The sequence below is a fragment of the Hippoglossus stenolepis genome, chromosome 1 (genome assembly GCF_022539355.2).
Source record: "Hippoglossus stenolepis isolate QCI-W04-F060 chromosome 1, HSTE1.2, whole genome shotgun sequence".
NCBI lineage: Eukaryota > Metazoa > Chordata > Actinopteri > Pleuronectiformes > Pleuronectidae > Hippoglossus > Hippoglossus stenolepis.
The window spans coordinates 7,506,669-7,519,325 of NC_061483.1; the positions used below are offsets into that span (position 1 = coordinate 7,506,669).

Consider the following 12,657-nt stretch of genomic DNA (forward strand, 5'->3'; position numbering starts at 1 on the left):
CCAGTATATCTGTTACAAGAATCTTCAAAAACATGAACTGAGTTAAAAGACATAATACTGGAACTTTAAATATCCCATATAATAGAATATACCAAACGTTATGTTTGGCTATGTCGTCATTTATTGTTAAGGCCTGCTAGCACGCCCCCTGTTGGCCATATACTGTCTCCCGTGGTCCTGGAGGAGCTTTGTCAGATTTAACTAAATAACCCCTGATGATGCAGTGATGTCGTGGATGGATGGTCTGATAAAAAAAGGCACAACAGATTTACATCATATGAAATGTTGTAGTCAATGTTTTTGACTAACCCCATGTTGAAGTTACAGTCTTATCCAGCTGATGGCGACAGAGTTTTAGTTATGTACATTTCATATAATGGTGAACGTTTCGTTTTGTCCAGGAGCCCCGTGAAAAAAGAAAATAAATAATCCAACCTGGATCCAGATCGCACCAATAAAGCCTGGGAATAAAATATATCTGCTATTTTCTCTTCAGTGTAAATTTAAATGTCATTCTAAGCTAAAATGCTTCATATTTATCATCTTCACTTGGTGTTGGGTGGGAAAATGTGTCTTTATTCCTTGGGTCTTATTCAGTAGCCTGCACAACAGGATATTTAGGAAGAGAGGATGAAACTTGTTGTTGGGCCCCTGGTGACACTCCAGGCTACATGGCAGTTTAACTTTCTCTCCATGCAGGCACCCAGAAACTGGCCACTGTTATAGAGCTGTAGAAATTTAACAGCCTATTAATCAATTAGCCAATTAACTAGTTACAAGTTTGAATAATATCTCAAAATAAATCAAATAAAACACGAATTAAAGATTCAAATGCTCGGAAACGTGTCTCTCGTGCTCGGCAGTGGCTCCGCCCCTCACGTGACGTCACCCGTCTTTAACTTGGGTGTTTTGATAAATCGCAGCTCCCTCGTTCCTCCACTTTAACTTCTGAGCACCGGTATTTCTCACAGCACTTTTAAAGGCAGCATTAGAGCAACAACGCTTGACAAACAGAGTCAGAGCAAACAACCAGCGATGAAATGTCCCGGGAATGTGTCCGCGGTGATTCTCACTGCAGCTTCTCTGCTCGTCTGCCTGTGTTCAGTCAGAGGTGAGTCTGTTTTTTAGATGTTCGAGCTCTTTGTCTGTTTGTCTGCTCATGTTGTTGTTGAAGCCTCATCTCTGAGTTTTTCTGCCTCCAACGACAGACTAATCTCACTCGTCTGTTTCCACTGAACTCTGCCTCCTATGATCTAATTCCTTCTCTGGTCCTTTTATGATGTTGCTCCAGTGTAAAGTCAATAAACCAGTGGACAGGGCTGCTACTGGCTGCAGATCCACTTCTGTGTTTCCCATTGTGTGTGTGTGTGTGTGTGTCAGGGGCAGTCATTGGGGAATGTATGGGTTTAAAAGTTTGATTGTCAGAGGGAGAGATGTGCATGTTGCTCATTCAAACTACTGACTTATGCTAAATGGCCAAAACCTATGTAAAAAATAAAACAAATGTATCTGCTCCTGAGTGAAGTCTGTGGTTTTAAACTCTTCTTCATGGACAAAAAGTGACAAACCCTTAACAAATCAGAGGTAGATGAATTATGTATTGTACCTCCTCACTGTTCCTGCACAATGAATATGCATTATATTGACATATATTGAACCTTTGTTATATTACTAGTAATGGAAACTATATTATTGATGTTGTTTTATTGCCCATCCTTAATAATAATGATGAATTTCAACATTTTCCACCTACAAATTGCTATTTAAAACGATGTCAACACGCAGCATTCAGTCATTAACGTGTGCAGTTTTTCCTGAGCCCCATGCAGTTAATATGTAATCCGTGCAACGTAGCATACATCCCAAGATGCCAGCGTATTACTGCCATGGTGAACTGGGTAATTAAATGTGAGGCTGCCCTGGTATTACACGTGAGCCTCTGTCATTACAGAGTTGTGTCACGTTACTTGCAGTAGTAAACAGTAGCCTAGTTTCTTCTTCTTTGCACAGAACAGAGCAGTTTGTGAAATGTATTCACTTCTCTGGACACTTGGAAACAAAAGTGTTGCATCGCAGAAGGCTCCTTCTGTTAACGATAGATCAGCTGAAGGTGTATTTTCAGGTGACTTGTGTTTTGGTGGTGCAGATGAGGAGGAAACACCAGGTGTGGTCTTGTTGGAGCCAACATGAAGCAGCTGTCCACTTCTAAGTGTCTTTACACAAGGTGGTTTCTGTTCCCCTGCTGCCATGTTGTTTACATCCAGAGCCTGTTGTTTTGTTTACTACTCACCTGTCAGTCAGGTTTGCTGCTGTCATGTTGTGTAACTGCTCATTCCCAAAAGAGCCGCATGCTTCTGAGCAACCTGGATAATCCTGCAAGCTCTTAATCCTGCACGTAGACACGTTCCGCTGTCAGTGGTGGTTGCATAAAAATCAGTCGTGTAGATTTGTTAACACGTTTAGGGCTTTTTAAACAGATAATTCATTTCGCATTTTAGAACATAGAACAAGATGGAGATTATCCTGTGTAATCAGCATCTATTTGATAATAGATGAGTTGAAAGATTTGTTTTTCAAACTAACATGGAAAAACCTTCCTGAGCTTCAGCCTCTTCATTCTGAGAATTTGCTGTTTGTCTCTGACTCATGTGCAAACACATAGATTATCCTGGAGCTTTGAGCCATTGGTCGGACAAAACAAGACATTATTGGCACCTTGTTCTTTCAAAATTAAATTCTGACATTCAATAAACTATTAGTCTATTATAAATAATTGTGAGTTGCAGCCCTATTTTCCGTATCAATGCAACAGTACACACGATATTACCACAGCTAGAAAGAAGAAAAACAGAAACATAACTTTAAATTTCTACCACTTTCATTTTTACATTTATTCCCAATACATTCTTCTACATTAAACTGTTTCTCAAACCACATAATAAACTTTAGTAGCACAACCTGTCTGCCTGGTTCCAAACGGTTCAAACACCGGTTCAATGTGTTCTGGTATGAAAACAGTTACAGCCACAAAATCAAAGTTGTCGTGCTCACATATTCAGGATCACATTCCTGTGTTATTGTTATTTTTGTGGTGCCAAACTTTACAGAAGGTGAAGCTCTTCAGCTTTCACTGATTTCCTCCAGGTTAGTACTTCGCACCAAAGAAAAGAATAGCTGAGTCAAGTATAAAGTTAAATGACGGCTGACGTGGCACCTGATGAGTCAACTCATTGGTTAAGGAACAAAATAATATTAAAAAAAAGATTTATTCGTTGTGGCAGTCAAAGCGTGACTCATGAATCTGTGTCCAGCCGCTCCCTCTGGATGTTCCTGCCTTATTCTTTCAGGATCTGTGACTCAGCTCTGCAGCCACACGTTTGTTACCAAATAACAACAATCTGATACTGTAGCAACAAGAAGAAGTAGATCGACCTTTTCCCCCAGAGTCTCCCCAGGACTTTGAAAGACTTGTTTCCTTCAATGTCTTTCAATGAGAAGATGTCTTTCCGTGGAATTATGGGAAATGTAGGATCCTGTGTTACAGAGTCTTGTAGGCTAAACGTTTGGAGCTCTCAGGCTTCGCTGCTTCAGTTTTGGTGATTATTTTTTTAAGTGTATCCCTTGGAAGTCCCTCATCTTTATGAAATTGCATTGTTAAATACACATGAACATGTATTGTAGTACATGCAAATTTACTACATTCTCCAAACACTGAAGTACCAACCCTTAATAGTAAAAAGGTGGATTGCAAATCATGCTACTAAAAATATTGCTTCAGCTAATATATTATAATAATTTTTTATCATTATTATTCATTCAAGAAACAGTGTTTCAAAACCACATTTGCTGTAGCTGCTATGCTTTGTTGTTTATTGTAGTTTCTGGACGCAGTGAAATGTCTAATTTCAACTGCAACAAGTTAAACAATTCATCATGGTACAACATAAAGTGTCAAAATGTGAGGTGTATTTGCAGCTGCACAGTTTGCTGAGCTCATTTCACACCATACCCTCCCTCTTTTACCCAGGCAACTACTGTGATGTGAACCATTGCCACAATGGAGGAACATGTGTGACAGATGTCGGAGATGATCCCTTCATCTGCATCTGTGCGGATGGATTTGGCGGAGACACCTGTAACCTGACAGAGACAGGTGGGCAGAAGAAGAGGAAGTCAAACTTAATTCATAATTAATTATGCACTAAAACGAATCTGCTTCCTCCTTCCTGCTGTCAGGACCCTGCAGCCCGAACCCCTGTAAAAACGATGGGTCGTGCGAGATCATTGCTCCGACCAGACGAGGAGATGTGTTCAACGAGTACATCTGCAAGTGCCAGCCAAGCTTCGAGGGAGCGCACTGCCAGATCAGTAAGTTTCTTGGGGTTGTCACTCGTAACCTTGAGCTGCCCTCTATGCCCTCTGACCTGCAATGAACTCCGGCTATTCTCCACAGTTTTTGGTGATGAGGGCCGAAGTTCTCAATGTGCTGTAGACAAAAACATGCGATCTCCACAGCGGAGTTTATGAATTTATCACCTCCTGCATCCCCCACACAGATTCCACCTTCGCCTCAACGCTCCGGAGATGATCCTGTTTTTGTTAACGTGTCAGATCTGGACCATCTCCTGCTGCGTGCGTCATATTTGAAAGGCAAACGCCTAAAAATGTCTCCACGTGTTAGTTCATGTCTCAAAATGGCTTTACACTAATATCTTTTTAAAGTCAATTGAATTCACATCCATCTTTATACCATCTTGTCAATTTCTTTGGATTTTATGGCCTCAATAGAAAGCAGAGAGCATCAAGACGATATTGATGGATTCTACAGAAAGTAAGAAAATTAGGTCAGTATTTGTCCGTGTGAACACGTGAGGTTGTTCCATACTGTCACAGCATCAGCGGGGAAAGAGAAGTGCTGTCAGCTCAGCAGTTCCATGAATGGGTCTCATTCAGTGGCCTCTGCGCCCACTCGGTTTGGCTAATTAGTAAGTTGGAGCACTTCAAGTCTCTTAGCATGCAAACGCCTCCCACCAAGGTCCAACACTGAATCTGTTTGTGCTTTAGCTCAACCAAATCAGATGAAGAATTTGATAATAACAAATCCTCTTAAAATAACGACCAAATTGGCTTTTGGGGGTTTTGGTTTGTTAGTGACTTAAAAGATTGAGAGAAGGAAGGGAATCGGGGATTATATTCAACGAGTGTGAATGTCATTATCAAAATCCTCTGGAGTAAGACGAGTGTTTACTCTCAGCTTTGTGTGCATGACGGCTGAGGGCTAAACTCATTCTGACGAAAAGGAGAGAATTATAGTTTGAAAATATAACTTCATGCTTTGGGAAGGAAGGGCTCACCCTCCCGATGTCCACGGTCTGACCACCAATTGCAGTGTTTTTTGCAGCCCGGTCATCCACTCCCAGTCATTTTCTAATTTTGACTCAGACGTCATGGGCTGGACTGGTGTGGAGGTGCTGGGATGAGGTAGAATCTGTCCCTTACATTAAAGTGGAATGTGGTGCTCAGCAGTGTCGCCTCACCGCAAGAAGGTTCCCATTTTGGCCGGGGTTCTTCAGTGTGGACTTTGCATGATCTCCCCAGTGTCTGCTCCGGTTTTCTTTTACTCCTGCACAGTACAGAAACCCTGTGGTACACTGGTGATCTGTCCAGGGTCTACTCCACCTGCTCCAGCTCCCCGTGCAACCCTAGAATAAGCAGTATAGACGATGCATGAATGAATGGATGGAAGCTACTTCGGAGAATTAAAGGATGAAACAGCAACCGTTGCATTTCATTTGCAAATCAACAAATGCTGGATACCATATTTCATTAATTCACGTTTCCTTGGCTTGAATTTCCTGTCAGTCTTTTTGCCAGAACACGGGGAAATTAGTCCCAGTGAACAACACGATATGTTGAGTACAGCCTTCACGGTGCAGGTGTGGGCTGTTGGGTTTAAAGAACGAAGGCCTTGTTAGGGTAATTTGTTTGTCAGTGTTATAAGCAGTGCTGTGCCAGTGTTGTCACTGCCATGCAGGCATTTGTGTCTAAGTTTGAGCAATCCTCTTAGTGTTAGCGGGAATAAGAATTAAACAGACCCATGTGGCGTTACGTCAACCTGACATCTGCTTTAGTCTGGTTTCTTAGTAGGACAGGTAAAACGAAGCAGCACGACAACTGTTCACATCAACACTGACGAGCACTTCACTGAAATGCTTATATTTTTAATTATGTCATTACTTTGCATACAGAAGCTAAACGATGATGAATATAGACAGATGGATAGATATATATTGGCCTAATATATGTATATGTGACATAAACAGCTTTGTAATACACCTCATACAAACAAACATTGTGTGTTGTGCTATGTTTTGATTGTTAAGTTTATTTTAACCTAGATGCAAAGTAGTTGTTGATTCAGCTTTAAAAATAAAAAACACCCAGTTTATATAATTGTATTTATGTTCTGTACTGTTATTGACCAATTCATATGACTGTAATATTTTCATTATCAAGTTATCTTAAGGTTCTGCAGCGCCACCTAGTGTCCTTCAAAAACTCAAACATCCATCTGCACTTTGAAGAGTCAGTAAAATTGATTTATAGTTTTGTTTAATTGTGTTTGAATGATCAAGTCTTGATTTGGCTTTTATCTGTGGTTCTGTTTGAAGATGAGTAAAGAAAGAGTTGAAATTTGTTGCTTTCTATTGGAAACTATGCTTTTATCCTCTGATTTATATATAAACATGTTGTCAAAGGACGCCACCTTGTGGAGCTTGGGGAGTGTTTCATAGTTCCCTTTGTTTAGGCTGGGAAACAGGAAGTGAAGACAGACTTACTTTTTGTTGCTATGGTTACTGTGGAGGAAAGCAGCAAAATACTGGAAAACTTCACCTCCTGACTAATCTCACTCTCAACTGGAATAAAAGATGTTTCCTGAAGAGCCCAGTGGGTTGAACAAAAATCTTTAAAATGCAGAAATTTATCAGGTGAAGCCAATTTAGTTTTAATACCTAAATGAAACCCTGAAAAGTTACAGTTCTCTCTCTACTCTTGATCTTATGATGCATCAATGATACGGCCTGGGTCTTTTCCCTTGTCGCTGCCTGATATAAGATATATATGTAATATATAAAGGAGTCCCTGGAGACTTAATCAGTTCACAATACTGCTCTAAAAGTTACTTTTAGCAGCTTTCTGATTATGTCCCAAGTGGAAACTCTTATTCAAACATTTTGCACCACCCACTGGTGTGAATAGGAACCCAGAGCTCACTGAGTTCATTATTATTTTCATCCTATAAACACACAGGTATCATGTGGGCTAACAGATGATAACACAATATAGATATATCTTCATATATCTCTTTAACATTCTGTGATGATACAAAATAAAATTATTAGCTGTGACCTTTGACCCCTAACCTGACCTGCCCTTTAAACTAGTTGCCCCAAGTGTCACATCTCCACAGCTTTGCCCCTCTGGGTCATTTCTGTCATCAAGTCACATTTAAGAGAAACCAAAACATTATTTTGGAGACTCACCCCCCCTCTCTGAATGTGAATGAGCAGGTGTGAGCATACTTTATGTTTTAAAAATGTCTGTCCTCAATAAATCTAAAGTTCTTGAAAGTAAATAAGTCGTTATTTCTTCCCCAGATGTGAATGACTGTGCCAAGCAGCCCTGTAAGAATGGGGGTGTGTGCAGAGATCTGGATGGAGACTACACCTGCCAGTGCCCCTCACCGTACGTCGGGAAGCAGTGCCAGCAACGTATGTTCACCTACTCTGATGTACATGTTCAGCTCTGTATTCATTGTACTGCAGCTCCATTTCCTTAAAACATGTTTAAAAAGTACAGGAGTGAATGAACATGCTGCCAATTCACAAAGTTGATGTAAGCCCTCCCACCTGTTGTTATGTCCCAGGTTGCATTTCTCTGCTGGGGATGGAGGGAGGTGCAATCGTGGAGTCCCAGATTTCTGCTTCCTCTGTGCACTACGGCATTCTGGGTCTCCAGCGCTGGGGCCCGGAGCTGGCTCGGCTGAACAACCACGGCCTCGTCAACGCCTGGACGTCAGACTCCCATGACAGGAACCCTGGATCGAGGTGAGAGACGCCACACTGAAAACATGACCTGACACTTTGTGGACATGTTGACAGAGCAGAGAGAAGCTGTTACTGTTGTAGTATTAATCCAAAATGTTTTTCACTGGCTGTACGTGTTATTTCTTAGTTCACTGACACTTTTGCTGTTGACCTCAGATTAATATGCAGAAGAAGATGCGTCTGACGGGCATCATAACTCAGGGCGCCAGTCGCCTGGGCACAGCTGAGTACATCAAGGCCTTCAAGGTGGCGAGCAGCTTTGATGGAAATACTTTCACCTCACACAGACTGGACGGCCAACGCAGAGACAAGGTGAGACTTTACTGTGCAATAATCAGAAGTTACTGAGGATGTGTTAAATGCTCTTTTTAAAAAAAAATCCTCACCTCATCTCCTGTGTCTGTGTCCTGCAGGTTTTTGTGGGCAACACAGACAACGACGGCACCAAGACAAACCTTTTCAGCCCTCCAATCGTGGCCCAGTACATCCGCATCATCCCTGTGGTTTGCCGCAGGGCGTGCACGCTGCGCATGGAGCTGGTCGGCTGTGAGCTCAATGGTAAACACACTGAAAACATCCTGCTGAAAACAACTGTGACGCACATAGGGAGTTTAGGATGGTAACAGTAGTTAAAACACAAATGGGACAGACGTGATGTTTCCATTGTGAGCAAAAATATTATTGTTAAATTCCTGCAGTCAGGAGAAGTGAGGAAAAGCTCTTTGGTTTAACTGTCCCTCTGTTTCTTGTTTCACTGTTTCATTTCTTCTTACTGTGGTCGCGCTCACGAGCACAATGTCTGTCAAAGAGTTTATTTAAACTGCGTAACATGTCCCTGTGGTTTGACCACATAGAAAATGTGAAGTATAAACAGTCCTATGTGGGAAGCCACAGAAAACAGCCACTCACAGACCGAAACACACATATATGTGGGTTTTGTCCACCTCAGTCCTTTTGTCCTTTGTCTCCAACAATTACACCATCCAGAGAAACATGTTAAATGTGTTCACACTTTTTTGCATGTGTTTCTGTGCATGTCTATTTCTTCTATTTCTTCTTTAAATGGTGGTGGAAGCTGATATGTCTTTTCTTCGGGTGTATTCACTTGTCGTTCCCCTCCTCTTCTCCACTCCTTCTCCCTCTTCTGCTGATTTCCCTCCCTCCGTCTCTGCACCTGCTTCGGATTCACAGTCTATTCAAACACGGCAGGTTGTTCAGAGCCTCTGGGGATGAAGTCTCGCCTCATCTCAGACGAGCAGCTTTCGGCCACCAGCTCGTACAGCACGTGGGGCATCGACACCTTCACATGGCACCCTCAGTACGCCCGGCTGGACAAGCAGGGCAAGACCAACGCCTGGTCCCCGGCCCAAAACAACCGCTCAGAGTGGATCCAGGTGAGGAAAACCTCCGTGGTTAAATGTCATCATTGGTGAAAATGTGTTTTGACCCCAGCAGATGTTGCAGAGAGTCACTGGTTTTGTTTGTTCCTTCACTCAGGTTGATCTGGAGAAGACAACGCGTCTCTCAGGCATCATCACTCAGGGGGCGAAGGACTTCGGGGTGGTGCAGTTTGTGTCGGTGTTTCAAGTTTCTTACAGTAACGATGGAGAGTCGTGGGACACGGTGAAGGACGAGAACACCGGCAATGATAAGGTCAGACATATATAAATCCCTGAAATGTCTTTTTCTAATAGACTGTGCATGTTCTGTGCTTCTTAGTAAATTAAGCTGCTTTCAGACTTCAGCGAGTTGGATCTAATTTGTGGATTTATCAAAAAGCAGCTCAGCTCAGTTTGATCAACGACCTCTGATGACAGTTAGTCATTAAGCCGCTTGGTTGACGTCTTCACCTAAAGTACGTTATTGGTTTGGTTATATAAAGATGGAGGACATGACGACTCCCCAAAAGTGAGCACAGACGGTCTCTGAGATGGCAGCGTTCCTGTCTGAATGATACTCTGGCTTCATTTCAGGATAGTGGAAGGACGTGGAGATGCGTTGTCCATCCAATGCAATTTAGACTTATATTAGTCAGTCAGCAGAATTGTTTTTCATTGGAGAATTGTACGGAAAGTTGAACTGAACCTGCTTTATACAGAACAACTGTTGCTCAATAAGTAACATCTTTGCTTTAACTACAACTTGAACATTTTTGTTGCAGCTTTTCCAAGGCAACATCGACAACAACTCCCACAAGAAGAATCTATTTGAGCCCTCGTTCTACGCCCGATATGTCCGAGTCGTCCCCTGGGAGTGGCACGAGCGCATCGCTCTACGCATGGAGCTGCTGGGCTGCGATGACTAGAAACTCATCAATAACTGTTTAACTGTGCTCCGCGCTCATCCATCGGCTCCTCCTCCGCAGACCACAGAGGAGATTTTGTATTGGGTGGAGATTGTGTTACCTGAATAGCTTGGACTCTAACACTCGTAGCACTTTTTGACTAGTGACTTTTTTTAATGGTTTATATTAATACAAGCTCGTAAGTGCTCGCAGAGGGCCGTCTGTTGAGTGTCTGTGGTTTCAGTAGCTTTTGATTGAATATGAATGAAAATTTGCACAGATTTGCTCTTTGTACTATTCACATGTTGTAAGAATCCAGGTAGATTTCAGCCTCTCTCGTGTCTGGAGACGTGATCATCGTGCTCTTCACCGCTTCAGTTCTGCTAAACTGACCCTCACCTTTGAGGGACAGATGACAAACATCCTCTCCAACATATTCACTCTATTGTCCTGAGGCTGTTTTGTTATTCCAGCCCAAACTAGCATTATAACGCAGGGTCTGTGCAATATATTGTTTATTTTGCCATTTTAAACTATCCAGGAAAAGAAAATGTGTCCAGGATTAGAGAATTAAAAATATTCAAATTTGAACTGCAGCACACAGATGGAGTCAATCAATTGATCGAACTACAAAATATCATGGGCTTTTTGCAGTAGGTTTTTCATGTGATGTTGAATTTTTTTACACATTTTAACAGGTTTATCCGCTTCAGTCTTACATGTAATTTAATTATAATTTAATCCTTTTTACAACAAATGTGAAATATGTAGAAAAATGTCTGAAAATAAGCATATTTTGCATTATTTGTTTTTCAATTCGCCATTGTTCTTGAACTAAGACTGTTTATTAAATGTTACAAAACACTAAACCTCCTGGAATTATTAAAGATTGGGATTTTTTTCAGCACAGCAGGTTTTATCTTTTAGAGAAGGAGTAAAACTATCATACGTGTTCTTTAGGAATTTCTTGGGGCCTGGATTCAGAGCACGTGCTGAGGAGCTGTTCTGAGTTACAATTTCCTGATTGTGTAATATTGCTGCAACATCTCAATTTGAGGGACTCAGGGGATAAACCGGCTGTCGCTTGGATGCTGGTTTCCTGCACAGAGCCCACACTCTGCTGTTTATGAGAGTAATGACACCCTGTTAGCCCCTCATCTGGCTGCTCAGAGCCCAGTCCTGCTGTGCCTGGCCCCTGGCTACAGCTTTCATCTCCTTGAAATGAAGGAGGACGCTGCATCTCTGTCCTCACTGTGAATGTCTGTGCCCGCCGTATGTGGACGTATATTTTGTGTATGTTTTCCAGCGGGGTTTCCAATAAAAGATGATTCCAGGAAAACACAGCAGCAAACATCTGCTTTCAGAGAGTTAAGGAAGGATGCAAAGAGGTTTGACGCCCAAAAAAATCCTTCCACACAATATGAGCCTTTTTCTTCTGGTTAAAACTACTGGGATTTAAGTAATTTATGTTTATAGGAATATTAAATCATTGTAAGTCACTTTTAATAAAATCATAATTATACTTCACTTCATATTTAACTGAAAGCAGATGTAACAGCCTTTACTGTACGGTGTTAGAAAAGAAAGAAAGTTAATGTGAGTGGAAATAACATGGTGGTGATGCTGAGGCTCAAAAAAGTAAATTAAGTTGCCTGTTAAATATTTAAATTTACAGTTCTACAGTTAATGCAAATGGAAATTGGAAGGAAAATCGAATTTAAATTTAATAATCTTCTCTTCTCTGAATGAAAGAAAAAACGTGCTTTCCCATCTTATTTGTGTATGTATATATATATATATGCATATATGCATATTGACTTTAAGGACAGTTCTTATTATAACATAAAAATAGAACAAACAGAACAAGACACGTTTTACACACAGACAAGAAATCTGTCAGAATAAAAGAAAAGAGCCATAGAGGCATCAACACATAAACTAACAAGAGTATGTGGTTCTTCAAATGCTTAAATACTAAATTAATCCAAACAGTTTGTGAATGTGAAATTCAGCTTCTGAAATATAGAAACTAAAAATGTCATTGACATGTGTAATTGTATCTGGACATTATCAGGCTTCACCTGATAAATGAAAGTGGGGAAACGTCTCTGAGCTTCTCTGAGCTTCTCTTCACTGACGGTGGCAGCAGCAGACAGAGAAGGGGAGAGAGCTGCTGTTCCAGTTGTGGCAGCAGAGAAGCACTAACAGCTCTGCTCCTCTTATGAGAAAAGGTAGAATAAACAGAAAGTATTAACAATTCTTATA

The 12,657-nt window shown here is 41.3% G+C and overlaps 1 protein-coding gene across 1 annotated transcript; it reads left to right on the top strand.

Annotated features, from left to right (window-relative positions):
* The first annotated feature begins 880 nt into the window (after window positions 1-880).
* Window positions 881-11,256, top strand: LOC118113343 (lactadherin). The gene is given in 11 exon segments (XM_035162988.2): window positions 881-1,111; window positions 4,028-4,153; window positions 4,237-4,368; window positions 7,659-7,772; window positions 7,928-8,092; window positions 8,095-8,108; window positions 8,265-8,420; window positions 8,522-8,666; window positions 9,300-9,502; window positions 9,606-9,761; window positions 10,270-11,256. Coding segments are annotated over 11 exon segments (1,431 nt in total). The 5' UTR covers window positions 881-1,035; the 3' UTR covers window positions 10,414-11,256.
* The last annotated feature ends 1,401 nt before the right edge of the window (window positions 11,257-12,657 follow it).